This window comes from Anser brachyrhynchus (assembly GCF_964034855.1).
Source record: "Anser brachyrhynchus genome assembly, chromosome: 3".
Taxonomy (NCBI): Eukaryota; Metazoa; Chordata; class Aves; order Anseriformes; family Anatidae; genus Anser; species Anser brachyrhynchus.
In genome coordinates, this window is record NC_137696.1 from 73,393,044 (window position 1) to 73,407,041 (window position 13,998).

The following is a 13,998-nucleotide window of genomic DNA, read 5'->3' on the forward strand; positions in this document are numbered from 1 at the left end:
ACAAGCATGAAATTAAACCTCTTAAACTTAATTGGACAGTATCTGTATTTACATGTGTTCATAATGTTGCAAGCTGGCTGTGAGTGGAATCAGATGAATTCTCTGACTGATTTTAGACTTGCCATGATTAATGGTAAGCATTTAAAGCATCAAAATATGTTGATTAGTTTTAGCTCGAACATGCAGCTCCATTGGGAACCAATTGGCAGTCATAAATCATCATCTCTGGCATGCCAGAACAGAGAGATTAGAAGTAATCCATCCTAATGGTCCTGATGGTGCGTCAAAGATTTTCTGAATTTGCTTTGGATAGCACTTGTCTAAGCTGAAAGACATTTCTAAGATGCTAAAATGATGCCTCTTACGAAGTATTTAATCTCTTTCTGAGAAGATAAATTGAGATCAAAAAGGACCTGTAAGTTTTGACATAGAAGTAATTAGACAAATTAAATTTTCATTGATACAAGTGGAGGAAAATGTTAATAGAGTTTAATAAATAATGGAAGGTTATTGAAGAAACTAGCAGGGTCAGATTCATCTGAGAATCTTCTCTAATGAAGTAGAAAGAATCTTAAACTGTGAAGTAGTCTCCATTGTTTCAGTGGAGTGGCTGAGAGAAGTTAGGCTGATTTTTTGAAATACTCAATTTTCTACATCCACAAGTCATAGTACTAAGCTATTTAACATTTATCTTCTAATGAAATCAAAGGAATGAAGGATTTGTTTTATGGGTGCTACTTCCAGTTTGAAAAGTGTTGTGCTCTAGAGAACTTCAAAACTTTTAAATTTGTTTTCCTGCCTCCTATATGAATATTAAGAATTTGAATGACGAGAAACTTATTAATGGGTCATGTGTTGCATAAATCCTATTCTCTTTACACTATGTGTTTTCAGCTTGCTGTTTTCATACATGTTTTCACAGTTGTGGTAATGTCATAGTCACAGAATTTGCAACATGGAGTATTTCAGAAACATCTCAGAGTACACTGGAGTACTACAGTGGTCGTTTGTTCTGGATTAATAATCTTCAATTCATTACAACGCAAGAAGTCAATCAGAGCATTAGCATTCCCTTTTCAGAGCCAGCAAAGTTTGCAGCCTTCACGCTTGTTCACACATCACTTAAACCTTTGCCAGGTATATTATTTTCTTTACTGAACCCCCTCAGTAAGGGTATTCACTGTCAGCCTGTAATTCTCCACTCATAAAATTCTTTAGTCATTTGACGTAAGAACAACAGCAACTTATTAATAAGTATATCAGGCTATAGCTACATAATGTGCAATTAGAAAAGCTAATGGGTATAGCTAAAAAGAATACAAAATGTTGTTTTTCATAGACCCTTGTTTCTATTCAATGACATTTTACTTGACTACCCATCGCACCTTCATGTTTTAAATCAGGTTTGAAAATTCTACCTATTCCTCATGTTCTTTAAATTATTATTATATTTTTTCTTCTCATTATGGACAGGAAACTTTTCCTTTACACCAAAAGTGATTCCAAATTCAATACCAGAATCTTCCTTTAGGATTAAAGGAAACTCCTCAAGTTTTCACATTATTTGGAGTGCTTCCACAAATGTGGAATGGGGAACTGTCTTTTACTGCGTGGGATCAAAAGCTCTACAAGTGAGGATATTCATACAATCCCTCCATATTACCTACGTATATTACTGCCTCTAGTCACTCACATATCTATTTTTAAACAGAAACATAATTTGTTTCTTCTCCAGACTTTAGAAATTGGTCAAGCAATCAAACCAAAATGTAAATATAAAGCAAGCCATCCCATTTCCCCACCACTGAGGCCAGCACTGGAGAAATATGGGCTTAGCAGCAGCTCTGGACTAGCTTCTGGAGTGTGAAGTGCAAGCCGAGGAGCTCCCAGAGCCCAAAGATATGTGAGAAAGCCTTTCACAGCAACGCAAAGACAGAAGTGTCCTCTGAGCTACTAGTGGGACAGCCTTTGCCCAAATGTGAAACCTAGCCTTCACCCACACTTAAGTTTAGCACATTTGGTGAGCTGTATGTTAAATTCAAAGGGCAGATTGCTAGCAGATTGCTGTGCACTACAGTGCTACAGGAGTTGGAGAAACAATGATCACTCAAAGGAAGAGTAGCTCTGTCTTGGTTTTGTTGACCAGATTGGTGAGAAGAATTTGGAAAACTGAAGGTCTGTTTTGTTTCATTTCGTTTTGTTTCATTTCATTCACAGTCTTTGGAGAATGAACAGTGCCTCCAACCCCATAACCTGACAGTTCCATCCTACCAAGTTGATTGGCTGGAACCATTTGCACTCTTTGATTTTAGTGTGACGCCATACACATACTGGGGCAAGGCACCAACGACATCTGTATTCCTTCGAGCTCCTGAAGAAGGTACCGGAATTTCAAATCCCATTCCTAATCTGTATTGCATGCTGGGCCCAGGTCTATGTTAGCATGTGGGACCCTGTCTAGAGAGAAATGAGGAGCTTTCAGGGCTCGTTGACCATAGGCAGAGTTGCAAGGACTTGTTCTTGCATATCTTTGGCAGTTATCTGTTGCACACATAAATGCACGCAGTTGCAGTAACAGAATTTGAAACAGCAAGTGCATGACAATATATCCACCAGGCACCTATGACTATGAGTAATAAAGAGAAACTGAGATTCATTATAGTGACCATCAAAGGCTGCATGTAATATATTAACCACTTATTAAGTTTTTAAGAAGTGTTATGCACTTTTTGCTTGTGTTTGGTTTTGATCTCAAGGAGGTCAAAGTTAAGGCAGCTAAGATATAGTGCTGAAAGACTGGTGCATTGAGAAAGCTTATGAGCTGCAGTAGATTTTGAAGTGGACAGGAGAGTGGATAGAGTTCATTCTATATTGTGAGAATTCTTGCAGTTTCACTGTTACCTATAGTATTTGACTAAATAGAAATGTCCCAATCTGAGACACAGAGTGCTGCTCATATAGCTCTTTTTTTTTTTCCTAAGCAAATTAAAAGCAGATACATACATGTTGATGAAAAACAGAAAGCAATTACCATGAAATTTTAAATACTCTTCCCTAACTTATACCTCACCACTTGCTATCTTTCTCTTTCAGCATTGAAGTTGTCAAGGCTCAAAACTAAAATAGTTATTTACAAGGTACAGATTGTGTTTCAATAGAAATACTTAATTCTGTGTTTATTTATTTATTTTTTTAATGCAGTTCCTTCAGCCCCTACAAACCCTAGAATATATGTGTTACATAATAACCTGCATGAAGGTGAAGAGAAAGTCCATGTGGAGTTCAGGTGGAACAAGCCTGAAAGGGACAATGGTGTACTAACACACTTCAGGGTTTACTATCAACTATTGTGTCAGAATGACACTGCTGACACTCTCATGGAGTGGAATGTGAGCAATGTCAAACCCAATGTGTTGCTCTTTTCTCTCACAGATGTGCTTCCCCACCTCACAGTAAGGTTTCAGGTATGAAAAATTACTGAGCTCATCTCAGATGTTATCTGTGCAGCTTCATGTGTTTGTCTAGGAGATTGTATTGGGCTTGGGGCAAGAGTTTGTGGTTTCTGCTTTTGGAACTGCTGATTCACTGACTCACCCTTGGATACCTGATTTAACCTTTCTATATGTTGTATTGTTCGTTACATAAGGTGGAAAACAATACTGCAATATTTTACAGGTTTGTTGAGGCCCAAAAGAAACTTTTCTAGAGGTCTCCCAAAGCCACTGCTAAAAGCTACAAGTTCAACACAGATTCTGCTGAGCTGGTGGAGGGTCACAGACCAGTAAAATAGAGCCACTAGATCAAGAAAAGTTTCACTGCGGGGGAAACACAAGGACTCACTTGATATCTGTAATAAGAGACTTCCATATTAAAACTTGCCAGGAGGTCATGTTTCCGTCATGATAAAAGAACACAGAATGTGTGCATGAAAAACAAGCTGGAAACATGAAAGCATGTAACAGGCCAGGTAGACAGGGGAGAACACCATGTTGGTTGCAACGTCAACCAACAGTAGGAAACTGCTCCAGCCTGGGCAAAGAAACAAGATTGTCTGGCTTTCTTTGAGCACCAATTGATACATGCAGCCTGAATTGCCGCTCTATGAGCCACAACTTAAAATTTTCTTCATAGCCATGGTCCAACTCTCAATGTAGCATTTGAACTGACCAACAGAGCAGAGCACATACATATATGTTCCTAGCTCAGCAGTCAGGGGATCTGGTTGTCTTTTTGTTGTTGATTGTGACTCTGCAGGCTCTCTAATGGAATATTTTATGCTGCTGTTTAACGTATGTAACAACCTCCTGTCTCACAGGTGCAAGCTTTCACCTCTGTGGGTCCAGGACCTTTGTCTGATATAGCACAGAGGAATTCATCAGGTATGGATGACTTAAATGCCCCTTCATGGTTTGTGTGTAATAGCTGGCAAACTTGACAGTACAAAAATTTGGTAATCTGATAAATAGTCTGACAATTGGGTGACGTTTGTTCCACCCTATGGTAGACACCACAGAGGAGATAGCTAGAGCAGATAGTTTGACAGGAAATTATTAACACATTTCTTTAGCTTAAATTTGGGGAATTTCAAGCCTTTTCTCAGAAGTAGGTGAGATTAACTCTTCTAGGCAGCACCAGCGTAGCACAGAACAGCAGTCTTTCATCTGTAGTCTGCATTCTACTATAGCAGTATAGGTCATTTGTAACTGGGCTAGGGATCGTAGGTTATTTCTAATTGGGCTGTGACAGGTAATTAAGAGAGCAAATCTATTTTTACTAGGCTTAAAGTTGCTGGGTAAGCATCCACAATGGCATTGAAAAATTCTTAGAAGTTTGCATGTGATGACAAGAAGGCAACATCAATCTGTGCATGTCATTATTTTATTTATTTGATATGACATATGACCAAATATAATTTGTGTGGGGCCATCGTTTGTTTTTGTACTTGCTTTCATTATGAATGACTGCTATTGTCTAGAATGTTTGGTGTAAATTCTGCTGTGCCCTTTTCCTTCCAGATCTTTTCCCTGTCCCAACTCTTATAACTGTTTCTGCCAACAAGTTGTTTCTTACTGACATAGACAATAATCATACCATATGGGAACTTTTGGCAAAGACCAATATAAAGGACATCTGTTATACTGCTAATGATGACACAATGTACTATATCCTAGAAGACTCTCTTTTTCTTCTGAACATACAGACTACTTCAGTGTTTCAGGTATTCCTTTGTCCATTACCTTGCCTGAAGGAAATATATGGCCATTTTTGCTATTATTTTGGGTCTAATCATGTTTTTAAAGAAGTCAAAATTGCATGTTGAAAACAGAAGAAAGCAGCATGATGAACAAAGCTCATTTAATGGCAAAATGAAGTGGGGAAAACAGAACTGGAGAGATGCAATTTTCTTAATGACTGTTGGTTCATATGAGATGCTTATATGAAGTGGCCCTTTCTAACAGTGCAATACGAATATGTATAATATAATAAAATTTGGACTTCCAATTTTTTTTGTCATCAATAGTGATTGGAATAAGCCTGTGTATGCCATTGGTATAGTTTTCCTGTTAAACGTGTATGAGTTTACTGACATCTGCTTTGTTCATGAGACATTTCAACAAATATTTAATTTAAAATTCATACTATTAAGTACAAGAAATGTAATTTTTGTATGAAATGTATTTTAATTTAACTTGTTTTCTTTCTAATTTCAAGAAAACTGAATCAACATGGAGGGAATTATTAATATTAGTGAAACAACAGATTTTGTTTGTATAAAAATATTGGAACCTTCACTCCATGGCATCTCTCTATATTTTGACTTCTATTTTCCAAGTAGTAATGACTTGGGAAACAAATCTGATTTCATAGTGTCCTAGTATTAGGTAGGATAATTCTGCTCTTAAGCAGTTTTAATAATTTTTTTTAACCCTTAAGTTTTTCAAAGATGCATTTCTTCGCAATGTCACCGCCATCACAGTAGACTGGATTGCAAGACGCCTCTTTGTTGCCCTGAAAACATCATGGAATGAAACTCAAATATTTGCTATTGATCTGGAACTCAAGAAAAAGTCTTTACAAGCCTTGAACATACAACTGGGTAACCATAATTCAACTGTATCGTCTCTGTTGTCGTATCCTCTCTTAAGGTAAGACATATATTGCTAATAACTTCTTTAAAATATATTTGAAACATGGTTTTCATGAAACATCAGCTCTTAAGGACCCAAAAGTACTTTTTATATGATTTTTTTTCTTTTCATTGTGTAAGTCTCAGATATTTCTGTGTGTAATTCTGCTTATATACTGCTACTTGAGCTTGGACATATATCTAATTAAAAAAAAAAAAGTCTGTGTGAGTAAAAATTTCCAATGATACTTAAATCCTGGTAGGCTGTTCTGTTCAAGTGTTGCAAATGGAAGTCAGCACCATGTAATCATTAACATAACATTATTGTAAACATTTATTCTGGAATAGTCTGTTATTGTGATCTTCTAATCAAAAATTTTCTTTGAACACCTAGAATCTCTCTGGAAGTATGCTCCTTTAGTTACACTGTTTGAAATATTTGGGAGGTTTGTAACTATATTCACTTACAGGACTGCATTTAGTCCAGACTGTTCAGATTGAAGTTTTTCTACTGTAAGCAATGCATTTTATTTGATAGCCGCTTGTACTGGATGGAAGAGCTTGATTATGGCAGCCGCATGTTTTATTACAATACTCTGAATAACACTGTGCAACACATTTTGGGATACATATCAGTGGAAGAACAAATGAGGAACTACTGCAGCTGTAACGTGACAGAAGCAGAACTAGGAAGACCTATGAGTATAGATGTGTCTGACTCCAAGAACCCTCAGCTGCTCTTTATCAGAGGAAGAGATGAAATATGGGCCTCAGATGTGGATGGTTGCCATTGTTGGAGAGTTACCAGAATACCAAATTTTCAAGGTCTGAGTGCTCTGTTATGTTTCTAGGTAGTTTGTGATTAGTTCTGTTTCTTACACTAACAATGATAATTTCAGTAAAATAGTATTCATGAAGTACTTTCCTTATAATATTGATTTATCGGTAGGCAAGATCAACAAAAATTGTTGTGTTCTATGTTTTCAATTGTGTACCCTGTTGATAGTAACCAGGAGAAAAAGCAGTGTGAGGATATTTACTGATGCAAGCATGCATTCTAGTAAGATGTCAGTAGAATGGAGATACTACAGCCTCACACACTACTTGTCAACAGATTTCACTTACAGTATTAAGACACTGTTTTGTTGGGGTTTAATATTAGATACACCTATTACAGCTTATCTCAATGAAAAGTTACCATACCATCTTAGGTCATATCTGAAAGTGGCACTGAACACGTCAGTATTAGATGTGGGGAGGGTACTTCATATACGTAGAGTCTTGTATGACAGCTTATCTATGTTTCACTTATTGTAATAACATTTAATTGTGGTTGCTCAGTTTTCAGCTCAGTTCTGCAATAGTGCTGGTAAAGCTGTCCTTTTACCAAAGGAGCTGCCTTAGCTGCCTTGTTCCTGGGAGAGGGCAAAAGAGTGTTTTTAATCTTGGAAAAATGACAAAAGTTTCTTTGGACAGCTCTTGCTCTTGTTTTCTTTTTTCTTTTCTTTTTTTTTAAAACAAAACAAAACAAAAACAAAAACAAAAACAAAACATTAAAATAACAGAATTGCAGTTCTCATGACTAAGGATAATAAAAAGCCCCCAAATCTACACTTGTAAAGAGAAATACCAAAGTGTTTCAGCTTCATGAGACCTATTGGCATATATCAGAAACCTCTTTTCCAGGGAAAGTCTTTGAAATTACGGTGTGGCTGAGATACTGACCCATATTGATTCAATGTGAATAAAAGCATCCATCTGCTCTTGTAAAATTGTCTGCTCAGTGTTTATGCTGAAGCATAACTCTACAATGTTTTCTTACAGATAAGAAAATTGGCAGCTTGACTGTAGATAAACAGTTTTTATATTGGAGCATTGAAACGAAGAAATACACTGAAATTTATCTAGCAAATAAAGAAACCACAAGACTCTCTCTTCAAATGAAAGCAAATCATGAGCTGAAAATTTTAGCCTACAGCACAGCACTGCAATCATATCCAGGTAGTGGGGATTTGGGTTGTTCTGTAAATGTAATAAATCTATTTCAGGGCTTGTAGTTGAGTTGCAGATTATGCTATATATACTTAGGTAAAATATGCTTTATGGATTCAGATACCTTGTAGAAGGAAACAATTCACTGTATACGTATTTAAAAGGATGGAAATAACAACTGGCCATGTGTTGCATGGAAGTTCATGATGGTGTAAATATCGCCCGTGTTTCAATGTCTCAGGGTGGAAATACCTGTTTTCAAAGTTGTGTTGAACCTAGAGATTTAGAAAAGGTGGTGAACGTTAAAACACAGAAAAAGAGCAAGCACAGTGTCCTGAAGATGGTCTGTAGCCACAAGGTGTTGTTGCAAGAGTTTGTTAATGATCCCTGTTATGACACAGATTTCTGCTGTTTTTCGTAAGTATGCAAAGCTGAAAATAAATGTATGTGCTTCCAAAGACAAACAGATAAGACTTCCACTTATTAAAGTGATTTATAAAGAAGTGCCTGAGAGGCAATTACAGCTTACATGCTAGTAGTCTCAGGCTTCACTTACAACTCCTAATGTTTTAAACAATTCTGGAGTGATAATGAAAAAAAGAAAAATTAGTTTCAATACAAATCCGGGATTCATCATAGATATAGGGATTACACTTGCAAGTGTAGATGTTTAGAACAGCTACCAGCATGATGAATATATTAAAATAATACTTTAACTTAATTTTTACATAAAAATCTGAGAGAATATTACAGGAATCTGAGAGAATATACAAGAGAATATTTTAATGGGATGGAATTCTTTGGAATGAAAGAATTTCATGCAGTTTTGGGTAGCTAGCAGAGTTTCTCCTGAGTATAGCTGCTCTGACCAGCATCCAGGCTATTCTCATCAGAACTCTGGGCAAGTTTATTCACATGAGGTCTGTGTGGGCTTGGCATTGCTGCAGGAGCTTGGTTTGGCCCTGGTACAAAATGTACCAATCCCTCTCCTGAGGGAATGGGCTCCCTGTAAGAGCCCTAGGCTTACGTAGTGCAGAAAGGGAACAACTTAAGTCCAAAGGGATTGTTTCTACCCAAAGATCCCCACAGAGGTCTTATTGGAGACTGGACTTCTGCAAGTGCATTTAGAGGAACACACAGATATGGGATTTAAGGAAAGGAAAAAAAAAAGAAGTAAAAAAAATCAATGCACAGAATTATTTGCAGAAGTTTAAGATAAAAGGAAATGAAATTATTAAATTAAGAAAAAAAAATATTTTTTGTACTGAAAGCAAATGGGGTGTATGTGAAACAGTGATGTTTGCAAAGACCAGCTGTGTTGACTGACATGCTTTTTTTTTTTTTTAATTTAGTGATGTGTTCAAGTAGCACTGTTACTTTCCTTTCATTCTAACCTATTTAATTGCCATCCAGAGAGGTGATGTCAGTTGATCATTTAACACATCAGAAGTACTCAGTGAAAATTATCGTCCTGTCACAGATTCTGTGAGAGAATGATTTCTCTGCTGGGTTAGGAGGAAAGGGACTGAATATGCAGTGAAGGATTTTTTGTCAGGGTAAACACGTTTCTATGGAACTGCCTGACAGAAATTTTAGTTCTGAAAATGACTCAGATCTTTATTCCACCTGGGATTTTTCCCATGAGAGTTTTACTACTCTAAGAAAATATAAATTGTCAAAGACTCAACATTACATTTACTTCTATCAAACAGGCTTTCTGATTCTCCCTCCCTTATGTGCATGAGCCTGCCTTTGGCAGGAATAGCAGGGTTGCTCATTTAGGGAGAAAAGATCTTAACAATGTGGTCAGTTGTTCTGGCCAAAGGGCAAACATTTGTCCTTGCACCATCTTTTCCTTCTTGGCAGCAAGTCACATATTTTAAATATGTTTTTTTTTTTTTTTTTAATATATCAAATGGTAAGGTGTATTTTTTTTACATTTTTTGTATACTATCATTGAGTATTTTTCTATTGTTTTCTCCTTAGAGACCACTTTTTTCCTTCCAAAACTTGTCATTCCATTCCCTGTTGTTACAATGAGCTTTACAAGCGAGAAGCTGATTGGAAGAAAAGAGAGATTTCATTGTGAGGGAAGGTTACTTTCTACTCTGCCTATCTGCCTTTTCTGTGACAAGCAAGTTCAGACTCATCAGTGTATACTACCCTCATTAGCATAGCAACTAAGGTGTGGATTTCCAGGTGTGGATTTTCTTTAGATACCTAAAGAATAGCCTAAATACTTTAAGAGCTCAGATCTTATCAAAGACAAACAAGCCTTTACTTTGGTGACTGCTATCTTTGTGTCTATGAAAGTAATTAAATATAACATATGCAAGTGGTAATTTATTCTGTTTTTATTTGTGAAAGCAAAGAGAATACTTTGTGCTTATGCTTTCTCATATGAATCATGGTAGGATCCCGTGAAAATTTGGATTAGTCCAATAGTAATTGTTTATTTATATTTTTTGATGTCTTTCTTAGATAAGTGTTGCTTGATTCCATTGCTAGACACTGAGAAACCTTCTATCCTTGATACAACGAACACCAGTCTTACATTAAGCTTGCCATCTGTCACACCACAGCAGCTATGCCCTGGCATATCCCAGCCTACACCAACATATCTGGTATTTCTCAGAGAAATGACTAACAACACCAGGAACTCATCCTACCATTTGTCTACTCTACAGCAAAAAACATTGGTATGGCTCTTTTGGAACAAAAATACATCTGCTATCATATATGAACAGGGCATGATATCACTTCTAATCATTTTATAAACCAGTCTGTAACTTTCTAGCAGAGAGTTTTTCCACTTCTACATATCCCATAGCAAATACCAATCAGAAATTAGAATTACTAAGTGTTAGATACCTTAGCTTTTCTTTGTACAAGTACTCCTCTACCTTTTACCATGTCCTTGCTAAAATCCTGTTGGGACTAGATGATCTTTAAGGTCCCTACCAACCCAAACCATTCTATGATTCTTTGATTCATTAACAGATAATTGGTGTGACATGAGTCTTTTCTAACAATACATATTTGTTATCTGATTTCTAATCACAGGAATTTCAGGGACCTATAGATGTCATAGACAACCTACAGCCATTTTCAAGTTATGTCATACAAGTTGCAGTGAAAAACTACTATTCAGATCATGAAGAGCTGGCCATGGGAAAGGAAACAATTGGCAAAACTCTATATGGAGGTTTGTTTCACATTTTATTCTAGTTCTGAATAGAATTTTCATCTCATTTAAAGAAATGTGTGTGTTTGGTTTGCAAATCAGAAAGTAGAGAAATTTTCTGCTCAAAATGTAACCTGTCTAGATCTTCAGAAGAATTTGGAGACCAAACCTGATGAATCCGTAAAAGTCATAATAAATGTGTATGCTCTTTAACGTTTTTACTTATTGGCTTCCTGTGGAAAGATAAACTATGGTTAAAATGACTAAGCCGTTGCAGTTTCTGCCTTAGACCACATTTTCAATAAGTTTTGTTTGAGTGTATATACAAATATATATATTTAAATGTGTGTTAGATATGCAGCATTAAGATTTTTTCCCTTGGATTGACATTGTTCTCATAATTACTGTTTCTTAGGGCAATGCAGAATTGTTTTATTGTAAATCAGGCTAAAGAGACAGCACTTCATTTTTACTTCTCTTTGTCCAAGTGCCAATAGCATCTCTTCAGTAGGTTGTAAAAATTTTGATGTGCCCTTCTCAGTCCCTTTCATATTAGAAGGAGAAAGCTAGAATAGTGCTTTTGACTTGTGCATTCACTGTGCCATTTAGAGTAGAGAGATGACTTGTTAGGGATTAGCTAAAATAAATAAATAAATACATCTGTCAATTTCTCTAATTATGGCAGAAGACTGCTAAGAAACTTGAGTGGGAGAGGTCAGTTGAGGGACAGTTGATGGGTGAAGGCAAGAGCCTAAGATATGATGACTAGGCAGCTAAAAGTAGTTTTACTGAAGCACAGCTATCTCTGTGCTGTGTGATGAGGTGTGACCCACTGATGCGTTGGGAGAGGACAGGGCCCTGAACTTGTAGCAGTGTCTAAGGGAGCAGGTAACTACAGCCTAGAAAAAGATGACGGGAGCACAGCTCCCTTTCTGGAAAAGCATGAAGCATTCACAAGATGACAGGCCAAGGCTGCATTTGGGAAAACCTGCACAGTGCTCTCCCTAAGAGACAAGACAGTGAAAGTGAAAGGTGTATTTTGTTTTAAAGGTTTTCCCCTAAGTGCAAAGTTACTTTTGAAAGAAGAATGAGAAATTAAAGTAAAGAGAAAAGAGAGTGGTCAAGAATGGCTAATGTATATATAGCTTGTTATTCAGTCTGGTTTTTTTTTATTATTTCAGAGCTGGGCCTGTGCTTCTGTAGTGTGTCTAGTTTATGAAGTCAGTATTCACCTCACATAATATATTTGTGTATTAGCTGATAGTGAGCTCAAGAAATTTTAAGTGTTTAAGTTAACATCTCCTCCACTTCCTGCTTTGAGTGTGGGATTTTGCAAGTTTCCCTTTCTACTGACATACTCCAAAGGACCATCTGTCAGTCACTTCAGTGCTCTCTTAGATAACTGTCATGTTAAATACATTTATTTTATTTAGGACACATCCTTCAGAAGAGGAAATGAGGGATTTCCTTAACACTTCTGCTGTTGATCTGTGGACTGGTTTACATTATGGGGAATCTATGACTACTCAGCAAATGCTAATTATTCAGCTGCAGGTAGCAAGATACCATTTTGCCTGATCACTAGCACATATCGTACTGTGTCTTTTCCTCACTTTCTCGCATATACTGCCCTTTACTTTCATAGTTACCCTCTCCACCTTGTTCTGGAGTTCCCAGTTCAGAACAGTGATCTGGTTCTGCCTTAGCTCCCTATCTAAAAAGAAAAAAACAATACTGTTTTTGTTGGTGGATTTAGACTCTGATTTGAGTGCAAACATACCAACTGCTTATCTTGTCATAGCTGATGAAATGTAGGACATGGCATAGGGAAGAAACTCAACTCCACTGCACTTTAATGTAGATGGGGGTCTTGCCTCCATTTGCCTTGGTACCAAAATGGCCCAAAAGCCTTCCTCAAATGCCAAAAGGGCAACTGAGATTTATAGGGAGACAGTTTAAGCTTTCCTTTTCTTTGATAACCTTACTAGTCTGAGCTAGATGTGTGCTATAGTTTGAAATACCTTAATCAGGGCAGGAAAATGCTTCTGCCCACCCCCTATATCACTCTCTCTGTTTGCACTGTTGCACAGCTACAGTCCTAATTTCCCTGAAGCTCTTGTCAAGTCCCAGAAAGAAGAAGTGAAACAAGAGTTGGAGGCATGTTGCCACTCTTCTTTTGGGTACCAGACCTGCTATACTTTGGAAGTTATCTTTCAACCCTGCTATTTTTTTTATCACTTAATTGTATTTCTCGTTGTCTGAAGCATCACGCAAATAGGATCACACCCATTTTAGATGTCTGAATACTGTTAGCATATCTCTAAGTAGTCCATTGCAGAAGGTAAGAAAAGCTGACCAATGATCAGTGGATTTCAGTTCTTTGCAGGGGAATCCACTGTAAAATTTGTATGACCCAGTGATTGAATAAGATTGAATATTATTGAGATGTGGCAGGAATTCACACTTCTGCTCCTTTGTGTGGTAAACTGAGCCATCCTACAGCAATGTACTCACTTTCCATGGAGGAACATAAAGGTAGAATATGAAATGGGAGACTGGGTTGCACCACTGAAATGGAATTTTTCAGGCTCAAGTCAAATGAAACATGAAACTCAGAACAGGCTTCTCTAGTTGGGGCAAAATAAAACAGTACGACCAAAGCAAAATAAAGTCATAGAACAAAACAAACAAACAA

The 13,998-nt window shown here is 36.9% G+C and overlaps 1 protein-coding gene across 4 annotated transcripts in view; it reads left to right on the plus strand.

Moving 5' to 3' along the window:
• Positions 1–13,998, plus strand: part of ROS1 (ROS proto-oncogene 1, receptor tyrosine kinase) — a 77,271-nt gene that overhangs the window by 28,376 nt on the left and 34,897 nt on the right. For all 4 annotated transcript variants that reach the window (XR_013949615.1, XM_080588106.1, XM_080588105.1 and 1 more), the window contains 11 exons: positions 923–1,137; positions 1,474–1,631; positions 2,218–2,380; positions 3,202–3,464; positions 4,316–4,379; positions 5,016–5,218; positions 5,935–6,146; positions 6,666–6,952; positions 7,952–8,128; positions 10,601–10,818; positions 11,183–11,324. Coding sequence is in view for 3 of the 4 variants with exons in the window: in XM_080588106.1 (XP_080444232.1) it covers positions 923–1,137; positions 1,474–1,631; positions 2,218–2,380; positions 3,202–3,464; positions 4,316–4,379; positions 5,016–5,218; positions 5,935–6,146; positions 6,666–6,952; positions 7,952–8,128; positions 10,601–10,818; positions 11,183–11,324 (2,102 nt within the window). In the remaining variant the exon portion in view is untranslated. The remainder of the gene's footprint in view (positions 1–922; positions 1,138–1,473; positions 1,632–2,217; positions 2,381–3,201; positions 3,465–4,315; positions 4,380–5,015; positions 5,219–5,934; positions 6,147–6,665; positions 6,953–7,951; positions 8,129–10,600; positions 10,819–11,182; positions 11,325–13,998) is intronic.